The following is an 18,514-nucleotide window of genomic DNA, read 5'->3' on the forward strand; positions in this document are numbered from 1 at the left end:
TAAAAGCATCATTCTACAGTAGTCATCTCAGGACCTAAAATGAAGGAGGAAGATATAGGAGGAGGATGTGGTATGTGCCAAAGATCATAAATATGTTACTCCACTTAATAATCCTAAACCCAATAACGAAGATACTATCATCTTCATCTTATACTTACATTTTAAAAAATTCACATGAAAACAAGAGTGCTAGGCTATAAAATCAATACCCAAAAGTCCATGGCTTTCCTATACACAAATAGTGAAAGAGAAGAAAGTGACATGAAGAAAACAATCCCGTTCATAATTGTGCCCCAGAAAATCAAGTACCTGGGAATCAGCTTAACTAAGGAAGTAAAGGACCTGTACAAAAAAAACTACAAAATGCTACTTCAGGAAATAAAAGAGGACACGAGGAAATGGAAAAATACCCCCTGTTCATGGATCGGGAGAATTAGCATAGTCAAAATGGCAATACTTCCCAAAGCACTGTACAAATTCAATGCGATCCCTATTATGGTAAAGGTAAAGGTAAAGGCCCTCCCGTTGTTCGTCGATTTGCTCGGGCGGGCCCAGTAACGTCTCCATTGGAGACTTTGTTGTTACTGTGTTTGGCATATCGAATACGTCATGGGGAGCTTGCCAGGCTCTGCCGTGCGGGCGAGATACTCTCGGTAGCTTGCCGGGCTCTCCGAGAGGGGCGGAGGAATTGAACTCGGGTCGGCCATGTTGGCTGCATGCAAGGCAAACGCCCTACCACTGTGCTATTGCTCCAGCGATACCCATGGTATTCTTCAAAGAAATGGAGCAAACACTCCTGAAATTTATATGGAACAATAAGCCCCCACGAATAGCTAAAGAAATTCTTGGGAAAAAGAAAATGATAGGAATCAACCTCCCTAACTTCAAACTCTACTACAAAGCAGTAATAATTAAAACAGCATGGTACTGGAACAAAGGCAGAGCTGCAGACCAATGGAACAAGGTTGAATATACTGACATCTCCCCCCAAGAATATGATCATGTAATCTTCGATATGGGGGAAAGAAAAGTGAAGTGGAGCAGGGAAAACCTCTTTAACAAATTGTGCTGGCAAAACTGGACGGCTACATGCAAAAAAGTGGGGTCAGATCTCTGCCTAATGCCATGTACAAAAGTAAGATCAAAATGGATTAAAGACCTCAACATCAGACTGGAATCCATAAGGTACACCGAAGACAAAGTTGGCAAAACCCTCCATGATATTGAAGCTAATCGTATCTTCAAAGATGTCACGACACTGGCCAAGCAAGTGAAAACAGAGATAGACAAATGGGACTATCTTAAACTAAGAAGCTTCTGCACCTCCAAAGAAACAGTGACCTAAATACAAAGACAGACTACAGAATGGGAAAGGATATTTGCCGAATACACATCCGACAAGGGGTTAGTATCAAGGATATACAAGGTACTGGTTGAACTCCACAAGAAGAAAACATCCAACCCCATTCAAAAATGGGGCAACGAAATGAACAGAAACTTTCTCAAAGAAGAAATCCGAAAGGCTAATAGGCACATGAGAAAATACTCTACATCATTAATCATCAGGGAGATGCAGATCAAAACAACAATGAGATATCATTTCACACCACATAGACTGGCCAACATCCAAAAGAACAAAGGTAACTGGTGCTGGCGCGGATGTGGCGAGAAAGGGACCCTCCTTCACTGCTGGTGGGAATGCCAACTGGTTCAGCCCATTTGGAAAACAGTATGGATGATTCTCAAAAAATTAGAAATTGAGCTCCCATTTGACCCAGCAATACCACTCCTGGTAAAATATCCCAGAGAGGCAAAAAAGTATAGTCGAAGTGACATCTACACTTGTTTGTTCATTGCAGCACTCTTTACAATAGCCAGAATCTAGAAAAAACCTGAGTGCCCAAGAACAGAGGACTGGTTAAAGAAACTTTGGTACATCTACAATGGAGTACTCTGTAGCTGTTAGAAAAGATGAAGCTATGAAATTTACATACAAGTGGTAATACATGGAAAGTATCATGTTAAGCGAAATGAGTCAGAAAGAGAGGGATGAGACATAGAAAGATTGCATTCATCTGGGGAACATAAAGTAACAAAATAGGAGACTAACACCCAAGAGTGGCTGAGATTAGTACCAGGAGTTTTGCTCCATGGCTTGGAGGCCAGCCACACATGCTGGGGAAAAGGGAGCTCAGATAGAGAAGGGAGCACCAAATAAAGGGTGTTGGGAGGATCCTCCCAGTATGGGAGAAGCATGCTGAAAGTAGTCTATAGACCAAACATGATTGCCACTCAATGCCTCTTTTGCAAACCACAACACCCAAAAGGAGAGAGAGAACAAAAGGGAATGCCCTGCCACAGAGGCAGGGTAGGATGGGAGGTATGGAGGGTGGGAGGGATACTGGGATCCGTGGTGGTGGAAAATGGGCATTGGTGGAGGGATGGGTACTTGATCACCATATAACTGAAACCCAAGCACAAAAATTTGTAAGTCTACATCTGTACCTCATGGTGTTTCACTAATAAAAATTTAAAAAATAAATAAAATAAAAATAAAATAAAATTTTAGTGCTAATAATAAAAAAAAGAAAAAGAAAACATAGTGCTATATGATTCATACTGTCCTAAAGGAAAGCAGCATTCTGGAAACATTTAGCATTCTGGAAATATTTAGTGCTCATATCACTGTATCACTGTCATTCTGTTGTTCGTCAATTTACTAGAGCAGGTGTCTGTAATATCTCTATTTGTCCCAGCCCTGAGATTTTAGCAGCCTCTCCTTACTCTGTTGCCTACTGTCTGAATGCCATCAAACATGGTGAGGTAATTACGGACAATGGGTAGAAAGTGTCCCATGATGTGGGTTCTAAAAGTGGCCTGGAGCATGGCAGGGGTTAGGTATTGGAGGTCAGCTGTTGCGGCTGGGTCCCTTCGGGCGGGGAGGGCTCTTGCCTGCTCCCCTCTGGGGCACCCCGAGTGGAAATAGCCTTGCACTAATATATATATTTTGTGATTTAAACTGAATATTTCTCATGCCAGCAGATGCAGATTCAGCTCCAATCACAGTGTAGAAGGTTGTTAGTTGACAATTCTACATTAAGCCATTACTTAACATAATTAGTCAACATAATAATAGAGAAAAACAACATATTAGGAATATAATTAAAATTAAGACTAAACACACCTTAAAAGGACAAACAGTGGAGGACTGGTCCATGATTAGAAGCTTGCCACAACTTGGGGATGGGAGTACAGTTAGGATAGAGAAGGAACCACTATGACAATGATAATTTAGTTGGAAATAATTATTCTAGACAAGAACTGTGTGCTGAAAGAAGATAAAGTGATATAAACGACAACCTTTCAGTACCTGTATTGCAAACCATAGTGCCCAAAAGGAAAGAAAGAGAAAAGTATCTGCCATAGAGACAGGTTGGGGTGTGGTGGCAGGAGGGAAACCAGGAACAAATGGGAGTGACAAATGTACACTGGTGAAGGATTAGGTGTTGGAACACTGTCCAATCATGAACAACTTTCTAACTGGTTACCTCATGGTGGGTCAATTTAAAAAGGGGTAAGGAGAAAGTGGATTGAAATGATCCACTATTGAACCATATAAGAACAAATGCAGTCTTATTTAGGAAGATATTCCTAAACAATAAATATGGAGTAGAGTTGGTTTTTGTTTTGCTTTTGTTTTTTTCAAAAAAAGGACTAGCATTGTATAACTGAAACCCAAGCACAAAAGTCTGTGAGTCTACAACTTACCCTCATGGTGTTTCACTAATAAAAATTTAAGGGAAAAAAAAAGGACTAGCAGTTTTCTAATTCCCCTTCTTCGGATGTTGCAAAGGGTCTAGAGATTAGTCAATTTCACTTTACACAGAACAAACCAAAGGTAGCATTACTAAACACATCATTAGACAATGAAGGATTAAAAATCTATACCTGCAGAAGAAGTATGAATATATGTTTCTGACAGAGACTACATCTAATGATTAATTTCATGATTAATTTCAAATTAAGAGACTTTGGTTAGAAGACTAAGGAAAGTATTTTATATAACACACTTGAAAGATTCTGAGTGAAGAAATACCTCCGAAATATTCACCAGGGTCATAAGAGGCCCTCCCAGGGTCTGGAAGAACCCAGCTCTCCTAGACCCTCCTCCAGCTTCCCTTCTGTTGTACCACTTTCTCTTCATTCTTGTTGGGTTATTTTGTGTAAATATGCCTTTGTTATTGAAATATAATAAGGTATACCCATGAAAATATACATAATTAATATAAAAGTTTGTTATAGTCTTACAAAATTTTTTAATACCTTCACTAAGATCCATGCTTGGCCTATAGGATAGGAAAAGCCAAGATAATCCAACTAGAAGTGCCACCACCAGATTCACCACAATCCATGGCTGGAGAATTTGTTCTTCAATTCCTGCAGTCCTAAAGTTGCAGAAATACTCATCAGAAATTTCTTAACTTTTGTTCATATAGCCAAATAGTTTATTTTATGAACTTAAAAATAGTACTCCTCATCTAGAGAAGTAACGAGAAAAACATGGCATAAAACTAAGCTGTCTATAAAATACATATACACATGAGAACAAAGATTAAACAGCAGTTGAACTCTGAACATATCTGCTCGTATGCTGATGTAAATTTAATGTTGCCTACTTATTTATACTTTGGGGCACAACCTACGAATACCATGAAGTATTTTTCCCTTCTCTGTTTCTTGGCCCCGCCCTCAAAAAATAAAAGAAAAAGAAAAAAAAAAGACTGCTCTTCTGAGCTCGAGCGGGCCCAGTAACATGCTGAAAAAAACCTCTGCAATCGCAGTCTGAATCTGCAGGCTTCCTCAAGTTTGCTTGCTGATAAGCAGAGGAGCACTCTCCCTAGGCTGCTCTCCTTAGAGCATCACCTGGCTTTCTGACTTGAATCCCCAACTACTTTCTTCCAGTACGCACGGCAAAGCCTGGCAAGCTTACCCGTGATGTATTCCATATGCCAAACACAGTAACAACAAAGTCTCACGATGGAGACGTTACTGGGCCCGCTCAAGAAAACAGATGAACAACGGGAGGACAGTGACAGTGACAGTGACTATTCTGGGGTATTATGCTCCCCAGTTAAGAATTGAGGGTGTGGGACTCTTCCATTGTATCATGCAATGACAGTATAAAGTTATAACATTTAAAACATACTGGCAAAAAAAACCACCTCATTAAACATGCAGATGTTTATAGCCATAGTAATCTCTTAGGCAACAAAATTGGCTCTGTGCTAAAGAATTACTGCTGGCAGGCTTGGGAGACCATATGGGATGGTGGGGACTGAACCCAGGTCAGCTGTGTGCAAGGCAAGCACCCAAACCACTGTACTCTTTCCAGCCCCAGAATAAGTATTTTCAAGCCATAGTTTTAGAGGAAAAAAAGCAGGGAAGGGGGATTATAATATTTAATAACAAAAATAACTTTCAATTCTCTCATTGTTGCAATTATTACCCTCAACAATTGTTCATGCTTTTGAAATTCTTACCAGAGGCTACCATTAACAGAAGAAGGTGTGTAAAGGTGGATTCTGTCACTTGTCATTTGCTGACTCAGAGATAGTGTAAGAGCAGTAAAATACACTGAGAAAAAAAAATAAAATGATTAATAACTATTTTAAACAACCCACTTTATTTTAAATGTATAGATTTAAGTAAAAATAATTTATACTTTGGGGGTAGATATAACACAGTAGGTAGGACATTTGCCTTGCATGTGGCCAACCTGGGTTCAATCCCAGGCAATCTGTATGGTCCTCTGAGCCGGGTCAAGAGTGATCTTTGAACTCAAAGCTGAGTAAGTCCTCAGCACTGCCAGATATGGCTCAAAAACAACAACAAAAGTAACCCATACTTTGCGGAATTATTTAAATATATTTGATCAATTCTAATAGCTGGAGAGATTTAGATTAATTTTAAGAATATAGGTACAAAAAGGGTCTCAAGATACTCACAATGTATTGGAACTAAGACATTAAATGGGATGAGAGAAAATAGTTCAGGGGCATATACTTTGCATGTACCAGGATCCAAGTTTGAATCCTTCTATTTACCCTTGGAGAACCCCAAGCACCACTGGGTATCGTAACAACATTTCTGCATTTCAAGTCCTAGCATTGAACCAAATATCCTGCTTGGTCAAGTACTACCAGAAATAGCTCCAAGTTCCCTGCATGGTGCTTGAGAACCACTCCAATCCCCAGCACTAAATAAATAATATATTTATATATATTTATTAATATATATATTCTCATAACTTAGAAAAAAGATTAATTCCATACTACCAAACAGATATAAAACAGCATTTGTTATCAAAGTGCTATATCAGCTGAATATATATAGTGCCAAGTAGAAAATTAAAAAATATTGAAAGTAGCAAAAAACAAATTAAACTTTTAGATCAAAGTCTACTGGGGGGAAAAAAGCCTATAAAAACTAGCTACTCAGCTTTTTTAGTTTTAGTTGCTATTGTTGCTATTTCTGCTGGGAGGAACACATCCCACTGTGCACAGTCTGTGCTTAGGGGTATGTCCTGGTAGGATTCAGGGGACCTTACAGGGTGTTGGGATCAAACGTGGGTCAGACACGTGCAGGGTAAGCACCCTGTCCACTATACTGTCTCTCAAGTCCTGCTTCTTAACTTATTTAAATTACAAATTCCACTGAACATTTCTAAGAAATGTCTTAAGTAACAAAATTTTATGATTTATGTAATTTAATACAACATATAATTAATAAGTTTTACATAATAGAATTGTGCTTCTGCTAGTTAAAAATAACAGCGTATGTCAAATATCACAGTATCCATTTAAACTACTCACAGAAAGACGCTAAGGCTGTTGGATCCAGTGCAAAAAAATTTCGAATCACTACTGATGTTTTAGCAAAGTTTACCCTAGAAAATACAAAAGCCTCATGTCACAGTACATTTTTTTTTAATTTTATTGAATCACCGTGAGATAGTTACTAGCTTTCATGTTTGGGTTACAATCACACAATGATCAAATATCCATCCCTCCACCAGTGGACATTCCCCACCACCAATATTCCAGGTATACCCCCCTTTCCCACCCTCCCCCTGCCTCCATGGCAGACAATATTCGCCATATTCTCCCTCTACTTTTGGGCATTAAGATTTGCAATACAAATACTGAGAGGTTATCATGTTTGGTCCATTATCTACTTTCAGCACACATCTCCCATCCTGACCGATTCCTCCAGCCATCGTTTTCTTAGTGATCCCTTCTCTACTCCAGTTGCCTTCTCGCCTCTGCTCAGGAGGTAGGCTTCCAGCTATGAAGAAATCTTCCTCGCCTGTGTACATACTGTCCTTGGAGTCAGCCTCATGTTATGTTATTTTATACTCCACAAATGAGTGCAGTCCTTATATGTCTGTCCCTCTCTTCCTGACTCATTTCACTTAGCATGATACTCTCCATGTCTATCCATTTATAAGCAAAGTTCATGACTTCATTTTTCCTAACAGCTGCATAGTATAGATGTACCAAAGATTCTTTAATCGGTCATCTGTTCTAGGGCACTTGGGTTGTTTCCAGATTTTGACTATTGTGAACAGTGCTGCAATGAACAGATGTTACTTCTACTGTGCTTTTTTTGGCATCCTCAGGATATATTCCCAGAAGTGGTATTGCAGGGTCATATGGAAGCAATTTCTAGTTTTTGAAGGACTGTCTATATTGTTTTCCAGAAAGGCTGGACTAGTGGCCATTCCCACCAACAGTGAAAGAATGTCCCTTTTTCCCCACATCCACGCCAGCACTGGTTGCTGTTGTTCTTTTGAATGTGTCACAGTACATTTGTAAATTTCTTGCAACACTGTCATCTTGACTACTAGCTCTTCTTTGCTTATTTTTTCAAATGCTACCAAATTTCTTATCCATTACTATACTTTAAACAGCTACAGTTTATAATTAACACATATTAAATAATTTACTTATAAAGTCTATATAACATTTTGCTAAAATATATTTTATTTTTCTTATTTTATTTTTCTCTATCATGGGTAAGCAACACTATAGAAGTTGAGGGTATAAATTAACACCCTTACATGTTTACAAATTAACACCTTACAATCCACACTCACTAAAGTTTCAGTGCTATCCCACACTCACTAAAGTTTCAGTGCTATCCCACTACAAAAAGGCTCTGTCTATTCACTATCTGTCTCATGTTTCCCTGTAGTAAACACCATAGTTCTCACCAAGTCTTAGAGTAAGTTTTATTTTCACCAGTTCATAAGTTTTAGGTATTTACATTCCACATATGATTCAAAATATCAGTAATTGTAAAGGGCTATTCTGTCAACAAGTCTTTAGAGTTGAAGCATTTGAAGAAACATTCAATGTGCAAACTTTTTATTAGATTCTACCCCTTTATTTTAGCATACAGTTAAACAAAAAGTTCTTTCTTTTTTTAAAAAAATTTTACTTTGCATTGTGACTTAGGTTTATCCCTTATGTTTTAGGGATATAATGCATTAAACCTGCCCCAAAAGTGCCATAAAAGTTGTTTTAAGGGTTGGATTATGCTTTTCAAAAGATACACTGCTCTCTGAACCCTAGTACCTGTGAATGTGACCTTATTTGGCAATAGGGTCTTTGGGGAAGAATCAAAATAAGAACAACAGAATAGACACTAATCCAATATGAATTATGTCCTTCATCGAGACATAAGGAGACGGCAATGAGACAACAAAGATATAAGTTAGAGCAATGAGTGATGTGTCTACAAATCAAGAAACACCAAGGATTGCCAGCAGCCCCTGGAAGCCACGTGAGCTATATAACTCTTCCTCAGCATCTTCAAAACACTCAGCCTCACAGTTGCCTGGACTTCAGGCTTCTAAATATCTAATACTGGAGAGTAAACATGTCTGTTATTTCAAGCCACACAGTTATTAAAGATGTCCTAGGAAGCTAATATACCCAAAGTCTCATCTATACCTGATTCATATGATCTGAAGATAATATTTGGCACTTCAATGATTGGACAAAATACTAGACTTGGAATTGATACTGGAACTTTGGAGGAATTTTTGGTTCACAGTAGTGCAATTCTCCTCACAAAAAAAAAAATAGAAAGAAGCCACCTTTTTCAAAATCCAAAAATATTATTACGAAGCCTTTCCTTAGCCATGGTTTTACTTTCTATGGTTTCAGTAATCCATAGTTCATATTTTTGACCATTTAAAAATAATACACATAGTAAGATATTTTGACAGATTATATTTATAAAACTTTTTTGAATCTATTATATCTTTATTATAAGTTGTTTAGCACTTATTTTTACCTATTTTATAAATTAAACTTCATCATAAATATATATGTACTTTATAGGGAAAAACATAGTATGCATAGAGTTTCTGTTATTCTGTTATACTTAGAAATATACTCTCTGCTATTTCAGACATCCATTGGGGACCTTAGAATATATACCCCATAGATGAGAGAGGTGAATATCTATTTCTATTTCTAATCTAAAATAGTTTCTATTTCTAATCTAAAATAGTTTCTAATCTATTTCTATTTCTATTTCTATTTCTATTTCTAAAATAGTTTCTATTTCTAATCTAAAATAGTTTCCAAAATAGAATATCTAATTCTATTTTGGAAACTGTCGAAGTTAGTGACATATTTTACTCACTATTTTCTCCTGAATAAAAGTTAGAGACATCTGCAGTCAGAATAATCTTACCTGTCAAAAGCTGAAATTGTACTTAGAGCCAAAAGCAAGTACAGAAGACTCTGGAATGGATATGCTAAAGTCTTGTATTGTTCCAGAAGATTTGAAAAGTTAGAAAGCTGATTTCCTGCTAGAACATATATCACAATAATATTCCAAACAGCACAGCCAGCCAAGAAGCCATGAGAAAAGAGACCAATCATCCTGTATGGGAAAGGGTTTAATTATTACACAAGAAGTACTAATGTACTAAGTGAAAATATTGTTTAAATCTCTTCACATATAAGAATAAAATTTAACATTTCACACAAAGTGAAAATAAGCTTTTTCTTTTCATTACACTGACAGGAAGATCATGTAACTCTAACTGGACATCTAAAATATATACCTACCTACCATTTTAGAGCATCGATTTTGTTAACAGTATTGAACAAATGACACTTTTTCAAAAACTATAGAACACTTGTTTTAAGCCCAACAAAAGCACCACCTGAAAGCCCGGTGCACGGACAGGGCGACATCTCTTGTGGTCCAGGAAGGCTTCATATCCATTGACACGTCTAGATTTTCTGTGGTTTTTATCAACTCGGAACGGTCAGCAGCCTGGAATCGCCCTAATTAAAAAAAAAATGACACAACTAACTTACAATGACCAAGAGAGAACTTAGTCTGTTTAATTACTCCACATTTTAAAACCCTCAGGTTGAGATTGAATTTCTCCTATTTTTCATCTAAAAGTTCTGAGTCAGACCTATTTCAGTAGGCTCCTTTTTTTTCTTCTGTTTGTGTACTATTTAGAATTTTTTTATTTTTAATTTTCATAAAGTTGTTCACATTAATTGATTACATTCAATATATCAACATCAATCCCACCACCATTATACCTTCCCACCACCATTACACCTTCCCTCAACCATTATTTTGAATTTTCCCACCACTGTTCAAGCCTGCCTGCCACAAGCAGGTTCTAGATAATTTATTTTCTATTGCTTATTATGAATATCGTGGGAGGTCACGCAGCCACAGAAGTAGCTGCACACTCCTGGAATTCTAAATATGTAAACGATTAGGGTCCAAAGACATCTCTATAGGGAGATTATCCATTTTGAGATTCATTTGTGAGTCTCTGGATTAAGACAGGTAAAAGTCCTTAAATATGGCCTGGAGGCAGTTCGTGGGCATGACAGCCAGTACCCCAAAGAGGCGGAGAGACAGAAGGGATGAACCATCTCTGCCGCGATGAGGCCTGGTGTCTTCAGAAGTAGGCTCCTTTCCTCTGGTTTAAATATGGTATCTTTTACTATCTTCAAGATATCTTTTCTATCTTCAAGAAAAATAAACAGACACTTCTCAGAAGAACAACAAACAAATGGCCATTAGGCATATGAAAAAAATGTTTATTGTCACTTCATTTCATTTCATTTCATCATCCTGTTATTCGTCGATTGCCTCGAGCAGGCCCCAGTAACGTCTCTTTCATCCTAACCCTGAGATTATATTCAAGGCTCTTTAGGAGAATGAGACCCATCATTGTTATTGGTATTTGGCATATTTGGTACACCACGGGGAGTTTGCCAGACTCTGCCCTGTGGGCAGGCTACATTCGATAGCCTGCAAGTTTGTCCAAAGTAGGAATGAGATGATAAGATGTCATAAAAGATGTCCTGATAAGATGTCGGTTCTGGGAGCTGGATTTTATAGTCTCTGAGTCTTGGCCGTTGATGGGATTACACGGCGCCAGGGGGCCAGGTGGTGGGTGTGACCCCCGCCTACTGGAATTTGGAGGATCTGGGTGGAGGATGCTCGACTCCAATCCGAGTAGGCTGGGAGATCTCGGCCCCGGAACCCGCGTGGATTTGTCCCTCTGCCAGTACCTTCAGGTGTGCGGAGAGTGGTCTCAGCATGGTGGTGGCTGGTCCTGGAGGTCTTTGGCTGCCGGAGCCTGGTCGGGGCGGGGAGGAAAGCTCAACCCGCTCCCCTCCTGTCACTTATTATCAGGCAAAACTCAAATGAAGATGACAGTGAGTTATCACATCCTATCAGTGAGAATGGCTCATATAAGACAATATGATAAGATTGCTTTGTTTATATTCCACTTATGAATGAGATCATATGGTATTTGTTTTCCTCCTTTAAAGGTTTTTCACTTGATATGATTCCTTCCAGATTCACCTATATTGCATGATTCTATGCGGACGATGATCACTACTTGTGGGATCATTTCCAAAAATAATTTTTTTTTCATACAGCTGAGTAGTATTCCATTTTGTAACTACATTCCTTTGTCTTTCACCACTTATCTGTTGTTGAGTATTTGAGTGATGCTCATACCTTTGCTATACTGAATAAGGCTACAATGTATATATATGTGTATATGTCTTTTTGAATTAGTGTTTTTGTGTTCTTTGGTTAGATACCAAGGAGTGGAATTGCTGGATCATATGGTTTTAGTTTTGTTTTAAATATTTTAAGAAAACTATGTACTGCTTTCCATAAAGACTGAACCAATTTGCATTTGTACCAACACTGGATGACGGTTCTTCAGGACTAATCTTTGTTTCAGATAAGGTCTGTAGGAAGCATTTTCACTGCATATCCATGTGAGTAGTATATGGTCCTTATATTGCTATCATAGGTTTCCTTAAACATTGCTTATGCATGCTATACAATATCAGATTTCCAAAAGAAGATATACCTGTACTGTTGTATTTCTTATACAATAGAGTAATAACTTCTTATATTTTTGTCTCACTAGTAAATTAATTTTTTTAGTACCAAGAACTTCATCAAACCTAGAATCCATCCATGCAAGATAAGTGCTCTGCCATAAAGCTACATTCCCAATTACTGAATTTATAACAGTATCTGCTCCAAAAACATTACTACAAAGAATAGAAAACTGATAAGAACAACAAAAGATACAAATAAACAAAGTATAAATAAAGATATGGGTAATGTTGGGAGAGATTTTTTAATTACCAGTAATTCCATAGCCCAGAAAAAAACAGTATGAATAATTTGACATGTTTCCTTCTAGTCTTATGTCTTACACATTTTTCTATAGTTGATATCAAATTACATGCATGTGTAATGAGTTTTCATTAAAAACTTTCCATAAAATAAAACAATTCTTCCTAAATACTATTTTAATGGTGCAAAACAGTAAATAGCATGGATAAACCATAACTGACAGAAACGTTCTCCTCCAGTCTAACATTTGTTTCTAGTGTTTTGTTCTTATGAATGATAGTAATAATTAACTTTGTGTATTAATTTTTTAATCCAGGGTTCTGCTTATTTACTTCATTTAGATTTACAAAAGTGTAATTCCTAAGTCAAAGAATACTCTTATATAATTCTTGAAGAGCTCAAATTCCAAAATAAAGAAGCACTTACGGCTTTTTTCCACAAACACTTTGTCTACAGGTTGGCTAATTCCAATAGGTGCAGTGAACACAGACTGTTGCTCTGGATTACTTTGCCCATCAGTAATAATGTCTTCATCTTCTACTCCTAGCTCATTGGCATATTGCAGTTCTGCTGGCCGTGTTTTCCTGTAAATAGAGAAAATACATGAAAAATAAATACTGAATTTTTATAGACCATTTGAGAGGTAACTAAAAGTATAATGAAGACTGAACTGAGTCAAGAAATTTAGTTTTCATACAAGTGGATCTGTTATTAGTAGCTATGTAAATAGAAAATTACCTATATTTCTGTAAATTTCAGTTTTCTCATCTGGAAAATGAAGCAACTAAACTATATTTGTAAGATCAAAACTGTAGAATTCTCTCTCTGAATATATATTGATCATCATTTGTAGGGTCATTTCCAAATATAAACAATAATGGTATATAACTTGCAGTATATTCTTTTATATTATGTAGTATAATCTAATGTTCTTTGTTTTAACCTGACATGTGACAGATTAGAGATATTTGAATTTATGTCTGGTGAAATAATCAAACTCTGAATTTTGTTAATATGAGAAAATATATCACAATATCCTATCTGATTCATACTACCTTTTAAATTTTAATTATAGTCTTATGCTTATTACAGAGAAGTAAAATTTTAAAAAAATATTTTTTTTAGTAAAGCCAGTATTTTAATTTTCTTCTTTTTTTCTCTTCCAAGACTTATTTGTGAGTCTCTGGATCATGGCTGGTTAATGAGCTTATTTGGCACCAGAGGCAGTTTGTAGGCACGACTGCCAGGCTCCCAGAAGAACAGGGAGATGGGGGAAGGTCACCCAACCCCAACTCTGGAGAGCCTGGAGATTTCAGTCACAAAACCCACATACCTGAGTTTTTAAACAGATTCATTCATGGATGAGGCTCATCGTGAGCCTGTGGAGATCAGTGTGAGCATGGCTACAATTGGGTAGTTTTTGGCTGTCGGAGTTCTGGCTGAGCAGGTGGTGGGCCCACCCATCCCTCTCCGGGTGCCCTGATGAGACTCAGCCTAGCACAGGGTCTGGAGGCATCTCTCAATATTTTAATTTTCTCAGTTGTTTATTATCTTCAAATTTATCATTAGATTGCCTTAACTGATAATTGTATAATACTTTTTATTATAGAGATACAAGATCACAAGTAACTACTAAGTGTTCATGAGAAGCACTATTCAGGAGCTCCAAATTGAACATCAGTGAATCCCTGTAGAATATGAGACTATACAACAACTTACTTTGTCTTTCTTCTAGGTTTCTGAACGACTGTCTCCTCAGCTGGAGAGGGGGGCTCCACCTCAATACCATTTTCATTTTGTAATGGAGATGGACTAGAGGTCTTCTTCTGGGTTAAGGAAGTCTCAGATTCTAAAAACAAATTTTAGATTCCATTTTCAACTTACTGTAAATACAGAAAGACAAACAATGAACATTATTTATTTTAAAATAATTTTAATTGGATTAAGTATTTTTCTGCAGGGGGAGGGGACCCACACTTGGCAGTTCTCAGAGTACCACATGGGGTACAGAGGATTGAACCCAGGTATGCCACATGCCCTACCAGCTGTACTACTAACACTCCAGCCCCAGAATTGAGTTAAATATTTTGTTACCATTTTATATGGTTTTGTGTTTATGTAACAAAATTTAAAAGTAACATATTACATTTCTAACTCTACAGAATAAATTCTGAAACAGTGATGCCAAACAGAAGGGGGTGGGGGAGTGAAAATTAAGCAATCCAAACACCAGAATGTATTGGAGATCATCCAAGATTATTTCTAGGTTTAGTGATTTGCTCTAAGGGTTCACAGCACTCAGAAGTTATTACACTGACAGTTATGGTGTATTATAGTAAACGGCTATAAAATCAGCAAAAGAAAAGCTCATGTGGCAAAATTTCACAAGAAAAAAAGTATCGGCTTACAGGAGTCACAGAATGCTCAATTCTTCAGCAACAAGTTAACAGTACATGTGACATCATCTCTACCAGGTAAACTCAGAGATACAGCATCCCAGGATTTTAATGAGGGCTGATCACATAGGCATCACCTACCTGGTATATGCCAAAACTCCTGATCCCTCCCCGCCTCCAAAAAAAAGCAGTTTTGCAGCATAAATCATGTAAATAACATTGTGTGCACAGAGTTCCAGCAGCATAGAAAACTATTTACCCGTCAAGTTCCCAGATACCAGTCAAGAGCCATCTAGCCTTTCCAAGGGCAGCAGTTTGTGGTTTGTCTACTACCATTACTCTTACTCTTTTCTGCATATAGCATATTAAGCTTAAGCAAGTCAACAGTCTTCTAATCTTCTAGCTATTCCTCCTTTTAGGAATTTAACACAACATATTTTTTGAATAGGAATCTTTGACAAACTATTTGTGTTTTTAAGTCAACTCATTAGTAATGGTTTACAACCTACTATTTTACTTTAACAATCCAGTTACTGGCTGCCCGATTTATATAAAACGGATCCAACATTGTTTACATAGCAAATATCACATCATAGCTAGTTATTATAAATTTCTATCCTTACAAATAATGTTATAATCTACATCCTTTACTATAACTATCGGGGTTGCTTCTATTACTAGTCATTTGAATACACCATATCAATTTACATTCCTATCAAATTACAAATGAACAATTTCTCAAAAAATAATTTTACAACCTATACTTTCTTCTTGATAATTTTTTAAGTGTCAATGAATGTTGGCTATTGCTTCACTATAGTACTAATATGGAATCTATCCTTTCCCCTAAGAAGATATTCTATTAGTGAAGAAAATGATAACATATTTTCAAACACAGCCTGAAAACCACAACTGTTATAACAACCTAGCCTTGGTTTCTTATACCGAAAGATAGCTTGGTCTTCTTTGATCTTCTCTGAACAGAAGCTTCTGGATGCTCTATGGTTTCTTTAGTTGGTGGTTCACTGCCCTCAGATGGCTTACCAACAGCAGTCTGAACAAGACCTTCCAACGAAGTGTTGCCTACAGAAAAACAGTGGGGGGAAGATGGGGTAACTTGAAAAGAGATCACCAAGTCTTAGAGAGTCACAAAGAGGAACCAAGTGACAAACCCCCCTAATCTTACAGAATTGATTGTGCCCAAGTCTTAATTTCCTTAATCCTCGCTTTACCTCTGGGCTTTAGGTGGAGAAAATAAGTAAATGAAGGATTACAACTGAGGAAGAAAAATACTGGGGGTGGTGAAAGAAAGAACAGATAAAGAAGGTCCAAGAGGATAAACTGATTCAAAATTTTCAGAAAGGTAAAAACAGCAGAAACTGTCACCATATAGAATCTCTCCATTGTCTTAGACCTTAAGAATAGTCTGTCTTAGTCTACAGAATGGGAAAGGATATTCACCGAATACACATCTGACAAGGGGTTGATATCCAGGATATACAAAATACTGGTTAAACTCCACAAGAAGAAAACATCCAACCCCATCCAAAAATGGGGCAATGAAATGAACAGAAACTTTCTCAAAGAAGAAATCCGAATGGCAAAAAAGCACATGAGAAAATGCTCTACATCATTAATCATCAGGGAGATGCAGATCAAAACCACAATGAGATACCATCTCACACCTCAGAGACTGGCCCACATTCAAAAGAACAAAAGCAACCGATGCTGGCGTGGATGTGGCGAGAAAGGGACACTCCTTCACTGTTGGTGGGAATGTCCACTGGTTCAGCCCTTCTGGAAAACAGTATGGACGATTCTCAAAAAATTAGAAATTGAGCTCCCATTTGACCCAGCAATACCACTCCTGGGAATATATCCCAGAGAGGCAAAAATGTATAGTCGAAGTGACATCTGCACTTGTTTGTTCATTGCAGCACTCTTTACAATAGCCAGAAACTGGAAGAAACCTGAATGCCCAAGAACAGATGACTGGTTAAAGAAACTTTGGTACATCTACACAATGGAGTACTATGTAGCTCTTAGAAAAGATGAAGTCATGAAATTTACATACAAGTGGTACAATATGGAAAGTATCATGCTAAGCGAAATGAGTCAGAAAGAGAGGGATAGACATAGAAAGATTGCATTCATCTGGGGGATATAAAGTAACAAAGTATGAGATTAATACCCAAGAATAGCTGAGATCAGCACCAGGAGGATTACTCCATAACTTAGAGGCCAGCCGGGTATCCTAGAGGAAAGGGCTGTTCAGATAGAGAAGGGAGCACCAAATAAAGGATGTTTGGAGGATCCTCCCAGGAGGGGAGATGCATGTCGAAAGTAGACTATGGACTGAACATGTTTGCCACTCAATGCCTCTTTTGCAGACCACAACACCCAAAAGGAGAGAGAGAACACAGGGGATTGCCCTGCCACAGAGACAGGGGGGATGGGGGGATGGGGGTGGGAGGGATATTATCCATGGTGGTGGAAAATGGGCACTGGTGGAGGGATGGGTATCTGATCATTGTATAATTGAAACCAAAGCACAAAATATTGTAAATCTACAACTTTAAAAAAATAAAATAAAATAAGGGGAAAAAAAAAAAGAATAGTCTGTCTTTATATAACTGTATCCTCCATTAATAAATGGTTACATGATAAAGTAATGGATATAGTAATTAATGGACAATTTATAAAACTCTTCACTTAAGTAATTTATTTCAGTCTCTCAATCTTCAAACAGATTTGATATATCTGGTTGATTTATATTTCAACTGACAATTCCTTTATCTACTTCACAAAAGAAATACAAATAAGGCCAGAGATTATAGTATATGGGATAAGGTAATTGCTTTGCATGCAGACAACTGTGCTTTGATCCCCACATATAGTCCCCAAAAAAACTACCAGGAGTGATCCATGAGCCCAGAGCCAGGAGTAAGCCCTGAGAATCTGACCATGTGGTACTGGGGATAAAACCCAGGGCTCCTGCGTACAAAACATGAGGCTTAGCCCTTCAGCCATATCCCTGTTTCCCTAAAAAAATTTTAAACATAAAAAGAAATATTTACTTTAAAGCACTTCTATTTATAACAGTTTTTTGAGAAATAAAATATATTAAATTCTGAAAATACACTACTTTTCTTACTGGAAACAAATACATATAATCTAATTTAAAAATTTTCCTTCTCTACTTATGAACACCTGCCAATAACACAGAAAGAAGACAATAATTATGAAAGTAGACTTTCTCTTTTATAAAAACAAAAATTAGATGAATATATTCATGGTGTTTCACTAATAAAAATTAAATTAAAAAATTATATGAATATAAATATATTAAGAACATCTAGACTTTAATTATTAACATTTAACAATTTTAATAAAAT

General features: G+C 37.1%; 1 protein-coding gene across 2 annotated transcripts in view; it reads right to left on the reverse strand.

The window, feature by feature from the left end:
- The window catches only part of TMEM237 (transmembrane protein 237), a 33,116-nt gene that overhangs the window by 746 nt on the left and 13,856 nt on the right, over positions 1-18,514 (reverse strand). For both annotated transcript variants that reach the window (XM_056111750.1, XM_056111751.1), the window contains 8 exons: positions 16,065-16,202; positions 14,443-14,572; positions 13,150-13,307; positions 10,244-10,367; positions 9,766-9,957; positions 6,873-6,946; positions 5,541-5,634; positions 4,324-4,445 (listed from right to left, as the gene is read on the reverse strand). In XM_056111750.1, the coding sequence (XP_055967725.1) occupies positions 4,324-4,445; positions 5,541-5,634; positions 6,873-6,946; positions 9,766-9,957; positions 10,244-10,367; positions 13,150-13,307; positions 14,443-14,572; positions 16,065-16,202 (1,032 nt within the window). The remainder of the gene's footprint in view (positions 1-4,323; positions 4,446-5,540; positions 5,635-6,872; positions 6,947-9,765; positions 9,958-10,243; positions 10,368-13,149; positions 13,308-14,442; positions 14,573-16,064; positions 16,203-18,514) is intronic.

This window comes from Sorex fumeus, unplaced genomic scaffold (genome assembly GCF_029834395.1).
Source record: "Sorex fumeus unplaced genomic scaffold, SorFum_2.1 ptg000014l, whole genome shotgun sequence".
Lineage (NCBI taxonomy): Eukaryota > Metazoa > Chordata > Mammalia > Eulipotyphla > Soricidae > Sorex > Sorex fumeus.